We start from the raw sequence: 5906 nt of genomic DNA, 5'->3' as shown, positions 1-5906 counted from the left end.
ACAATCCCAGGAACACGCGGAGGGTTGGCCCGAGGGATGTCATCCTCATCTTCCCAGGGATTGCTACAATGCTCAACAGAGACAGTCACAAAGAAAGTGGAATTAGCTAAGGTGCAGGGGAGGCGGTAACGCACCATTGGGTGTTCCGTGTGCCCACAATCCATGCGCACAGGCTGTTCCCCCATTCTGCCTCTGCCCGGGGGCCTTCCCCTCGGCCTTCTACGTTCAGAGGATTCCTCAATTGAGGAGGAAGTCGAGGGGGCTCTGCCACTATACCCACCCCTGCCGCCGCTGCCTCTTCCCCTATTACGCTGCATGCTGGTCTTATGAGCAGAGCGCTTAATTCCACTGTGAAACAGCGGAATCGGCCTAGAAATGCTGCCAGACCAAGTTTGAGTTTCCCAATTGCCGAGAGCAGTGGCAGCAGAGCCTTGACCCTCTTTCTTAATGTTTGATTGAGGGTTGAGACTCTGAGCCTCCACACTTTCTAACAAAGCCAGAACAGGACTGAACAATGGACGCGGATACGAGCTGAAGCTCCGAGTGCCCTCACCTGCTAACGAAACCAGAGCAGGAGCTAACGAAAGGCGCATACAGAGAGGCGTTACCAAATTCTCAGAGGCGCAATTGGCTTGCTTGTGAGCTTGCCAATTGCCCCACTCCTCCGCAGCATCACACTCACATTCACAATCAACTTTCAGAACCTCCGTCACCTCCGGCGAGAACGAACCAGTTGCAGCGAGAAATGGCGTAAGAATGGCCTGGAGAAGGTTGTTATGAAGCGCCATGATGCGCTTCTCAAGAATCGCCTTGATGGTCGACAGGACTTCTCTGTCAACCGTCTTAATTCCCCTCCTTAAATGCTGAAGGGTAGTAGAGTGTATGCGTGTCCTTCTGTCATGCTTGGCTCGTCCGGGCGGACACATGCCCTTTGGACGAGCCTTGTGTGTCACGTGGCTAGCGATCACCCGCATCCGGGGGAGAGAGATCTTGTTGCACCAGGGTGATGCATTCTTTTTTGAGTTGATCATCGTCAACCGTGTCCAGGGGACCTGAGAAGTGAGTTGAAGTCTGGGAAACGCCTTGGTTAGCCAGTCTATCGGCTACCTTGTTTGCTGTTCTTCGCACATGCTGAAAGGTAAGGCTATGTGGATTTGTAAGCTTTGTTTCCAGGGCTTCCATCCTACTCAAGAGTCTCCAGCTGGTTGCTACCTTGTCTGCTGCTTTTCCTGCTTGGATTTTCTTGGCTGCATTGATGAGGATGAGGGAATCGCCTTCAACCTCCAGAGGGAGGAAGTGAAGTTGCTCTGCGAAGCAGATCCCATGCCAAAGTCCTTCCATTTCTGCAACATTATTGGTGTCTTTGCCTAGAGAGCCATAGTATATGTGCACGGGTTTGCCTGTGTGACTTCTGATGATTCCTCCATAGCCTGCCGGACCAGGATTGCCCTTGGCCGCCCCATCAAAGTTGAGCTTGAAGGAGTTGAGAGCCGGAGGGGACCAAGAGGAAGGGGAGGTGGGGCCACGAGGGGGACGCGTGGCGACCTTTGCTAAGGCTGAGAGGTCCAGGTTCCATGCTTTTAAGATGTCCTTTTCTTGTTGCGTCGCTGGCATATCCGTGTCATACCAGGTTCGAATGGCAAGGGTTTCCTGGACATTTCTTTTGTATATGAGCCACAGGGCATCTATAGATCTGGAGGAGCTGTTGAAGATTCGTGAGTTGCGCTCTTTCCAGAGCAGCCAGTACATGAAACCTGGAGTGAGATCCCATAAGGAGTTGAGGATTTGGCATTGAAACGGATTCTTGGCCCAGTTCCTTATATTGTCCGTCACATCTTCGCTTCGCGGAGCTGCTCTTTTGTTGCATTGTTCCACCCGCTTCCAAAGTTGCTTTGCTAGTGGGCAGGATTCCATTAAATGGCCGATTGTTTCAGTGTGGAGGTTACAGTTCGGGCATCTGGAGGGCCCTACGAATCCTCTCTTTAGCAAGTTATCCCAAGTGAGAATACGCCTCTTACTGAGCAGCCAAAGGAAAGTTGAGATTTTGGGCCAGAGCCCAGGATGCCAGACCCGTGCCCAGATTTGGTCGTGAACCTCTTGGCTATTAGAGTAGCGCAGCTGATGCGCCTCTTGCGTGGTGAAAGTGCCCTTGTGCCTGTGGCCCCATCTGAGCTTGTCCTGCTGGTCAGAGTGACGAATTTTCCGCTGCATCAGTTCCTGGTCCAAGTCTGAGAATGTTTCCCCTGCCCAATCTCTTTGCCAGCTGTTAGCAGATCTCCAGGTTCGATATTCTTGATGGGGTATTTGCTGCCAGAAGTGATGCACGTGAATGAGGTTTTCGTGATGCATGTACAATTGCCAAAGTGGCATCTGGAATAGATTAGTCAGCTTGGGGAGTTGCTGCCATGAATCCTCCCAGAACCTGGCTGACGTTCCTGAATGTATTTCCCAAAAGCTATGATCCTGTATGAAGCTGCTGTGTATCTTCGCCGCATTCCAGATTGGAGAGCCTTTGGCACTGGGATTGATTCGGATTAGTTCTTGCCATTGACTGCCCAATGCATATTTTTCTTGCCATAAGCGTGCCCAGGGTGTGTGAGGCTTGGAGAGCCAATTCCACCACATGCGGGCTCCCATAGTATTGTTGCTTTGAAGAGGATCTCTAAGCCCAAGGCCTCCCTCTGTTTTGGGTTTACATACATCTTTCCAGTTCACAAGGGCCCATTTGCGGTTTTTGCCAGAGGAGCCCCAGAGGAAGTTGCGTTGAAGGTTGCGAATGGCTTTTAGTACCCATTTTGGAGCTGCTAGAGTGGAAAAGAGATACAGCGGCATAGCTTGCAGGACAGACTTGATGAGGACCAATCTGCCAGCCATATTGAGAGCACGAAAGGTCCATGAAGAGAGTTTTGAATCCAGCTTATCAAGGAGGGATTTCCAAGAGGTATTTTTAATAGCAGAGGACGAAAGAGGCGCACCAAGATATTTGGAAGGCAGGTGGGAGATGGTGAATCCCAGGATTCGGGCTATATTCCTTTGAGTGGAGGGGGGGGTATTGAAAAAGAAGAGCTGCGATTTGGATGCGTTAATGGAGGTGCCAGATGCTTCAGAGTAGAGGGAGAGGAGCGATTTAAACATGGAGGCTTCTTTTGAGGATGGGTGGCCAAATAACATGGTGTCATCCACGAATTGTTGATGGGTCTGCGGATTGAGGCCATGAATGGAAATGCCCTTAAGCTTGCGGGAGGCTGTGGCAGCTTTGAGTAGTCTACTGAGCCCCTCCGCCATTAAAACAAAGAGAAAAGGGGAGAGAGGATCCCCTTGTCTTATGCCCCGTGATGGTCGAAAAGGAGGAGAGGGGGAACCATTCAGAAGGACTGAGAAGCAAGGGGAAGTGATGAGGTTCATAATCCACCTGGTCCAAGTGGCATTGAATCCAAAGGCAAGAAGCATTTTTTGGATGAAATTCCAACTGAGCTTATCAAATGCTTTGGAGAGGTCGAGTTTTAAAATCATACCTGGCTTTTTGAGGATCTTTAGAGAATGTATGATCTCGTTGGAAAGAATGATTCCATCCATAATTTGCCGTCCTTCCACATAGCCTGTCTGCTCCTGAGATATGAGAAGAGGGAGGAGAGGCTTAAGCCTATTTGCAATGACCTTTGAGATGAGCTTATATATCACATTGTAGAGAGCTATGGGTCTGAAATTCTCCGGTCTGTTGGGTTCTTCACCTTTGGGGACCAGAGCTAGAAAAGTTGTATTGAGAGACGGAAGAATCCAATGCATGCTTCTGGATTCCTCAACCAAATTCCAGACTTCCTGCTTGATGAGGTCCCAGAATTCATGGAAGAAGTTAGCCGTGAAACCGTCAGGACCTGGCGCTTTTCCATCTTTGAGTTGAGCCATGGCTTCTTCGACTTCTTGCATGGTGGTGGGCTGTAGTAATCTGTTGTTATGATCCTCAGTAATTATGCTTGGAATGTGCTGTGTGATAGCGCTGATGGCTGCTTCTCTGTTTTCAATGGGCTCTGTTAATATTTCCTTGAAATACCCTGTGAATTCCTTTTCCATATCCTCATGCTTTTCAACTCTTTCACCTTGTTGGTTGTTGATGAATGCTATGTTATTGTGCATTCGCCGTTGAATGGTGGTCTTATGGAAGAATTTTGTGTTCTTCTCCCCTTCTTTGAGCCAGTTGATTCTGGATTTTTGGCGCCAGAGTATTTCTTCTTGCTTTCTGCGTTCTTCAATCTGGTTCCATAATTCCTGTTCTTGTTGTGCTTGTTCTTCTGTTCTGCCTTGGAGGATGAGGGTTTGTTGGAGTTTATTCATTTGTTGTTCTAATTGTAAGCGCTTCTCCTGTATGTTGCCAAAACTTGTGCGATTCCATATTTTAAGGACATGTTTCAGGTTCTTTAACTTTTGCTGAAATTGATACATCTTGGCACCCTCCGGTGGAGTGTAGGCTGCCCATGCATCTTGGACCACCTTTTTGAAAGTGGCGTTTGTGAACCAAAAAGCCTCGAATCTGAAGGGTCTGTTATTTTGATTGCCTGGTCTGGTCCATTGTAGCAGAATTGGCCAGTGATCCGACCCTCCTTGAGGAAGAATGGAAGCATGAAAATCCCCTCCCAGATGGATTGCATTGTCAGAGAGGAAAAATCTGTCAAGGCGGGAGGCTATGTGTTGTATGCCTCGTCTCTTGTTTGTCCAGGTGAAAATTCCATTAGAGGTGGGGATGTCCATGAGATGGTTGGTTCGAATGAAATCTTTGAGGCTTTCGCTGTCGCTGTCGAGCCCGGTTCGGCCTCCCTGTTTCTCCGTCAATGAAGTGATTATGTTGAAGTCGCCACCCCCTATCCATAGTGGGAATTGTCTGCTTTCATTGAGGTGAGCAATTGTTTCCAGGAGTTCTATCTTTTGCTGAACTGATTGTGGGAAATAGACGTTTGTGAGGTGGCCATGTATGCCAGTGCCAATGAGATGGAATGATGCTTGAATGAAATGAAGTGTAGCATGAAAGTCATATAATGTGACTATCTGGGGGTTCCAAAAGATGGCTAAGCCGCCTGAGGCTCCAGAAGCATCAACAGAGATGGCTCTGCTTCCAGCCCAGACTTTGCCTCGGATTCGTTCAATAGCATCCGTGGTGCTTTTGGTTTCTTGCAAAAAAACTATGGTAGGTTTTTCTTGCTGAATCAGGTGTTTGATCATTCTGTGTTTTGAGGGACTATTGAATCCTCTTACATTCCATGATATTAACTTCATGGAGACTATTGTTTGAGTTTGTAGAATTTGGTCAACTTAGGGAATCGCCCCGATTCCATAAGTATTTCCCCCAAGGCTATTGTGCGCTGGAGTTCTGTCTTCCGTCCTCTTTTCTTGAGGTCTTTGAGAAGCTTTTTTCCATCCCATGGGCTACCTCCCTGGATACCCAGGCTTTTGCTATGCTGCGCCTTGGCTAGAACTCCTTCCAGCTTGTCTATCTGCCAGGGTTGAATAGAGTTATATTCCTTTTGTTTGCATGCCGTTTCAAGTGTGAAGATGTCTAATCCATCAATATTGACTTCCGCTTGATCTTCTACCATATCAATGTTGTCATCTAGAGCTTCCTCATCCTCTTCTTGCTGGAGCCTGAGAGCAAGAGAGATATCGGTTTCCATGTCAGTGTCCTACTGCTGGCTAGCTTCAGGGGAATGTTCTTTGGAGAATGAGGAGGGACTGAAATTGGAAATGGATTTGCCTTTCTCCATGGCAGGACTGGGTGTGGGTTTCAGTGGATCGGGGTCGGATTCTTGCATAGGATCGGGGCGCGAGGGAGGTGGAGAGGGCGGGGAGGAGGAGTGAGGGGGATCAGAACTGGGTTGGCCTATAATTTCTTGCGTTGCAAGAACTGAGAATTTGTT

At 48.5% G+C, this 5906-nt stretch overlaps 1 protein-coding gene across 1 annotated transcript; it reads right to left on the bottom strand.

The window, feature by feature from the left end:
- Positions 1–957: 957 nt before the first annotated feature.
- Positions 958–5663, bottom strand: LOC149202924 (uncharacterized). The gene is made up of 3 exons (XM_089401729.1): positions 5305–5663; positions 4449–5215; positions 958–4052 (listed from the first exon to the last, which is right to left on the bottom strand). The coding sequence occupies exons 1-3, from the start codon at positions 5661–5663 to the stop codon at positions 958–960; spliced, it is 4221 nt and encodes a 1406-aa protein (XP_089257855.1).
- Positions 5664–5906: the final 243 nt, after the last annotated feature.

Source organism: Pinus tabuliformis, chromosome 2_1 (genome assembly GCF_031772625.1).
Source record: "Pinus tabuliformis cultivar Carrire ecotype Pingquan chromosome 2_1, CPIR1, whole genome shotgun sequence".
NCBI classification, from domain to species: domain Eukaryota; kingdom Viridiplantae; phylum Streptophyta; class Pinopsida; order Pinales; family Pinaceae; genus Pinus; species Pinus tabuliformis.
This window is presented reverse-complemented; position numbering and strand designations above follow the sequence as displayed.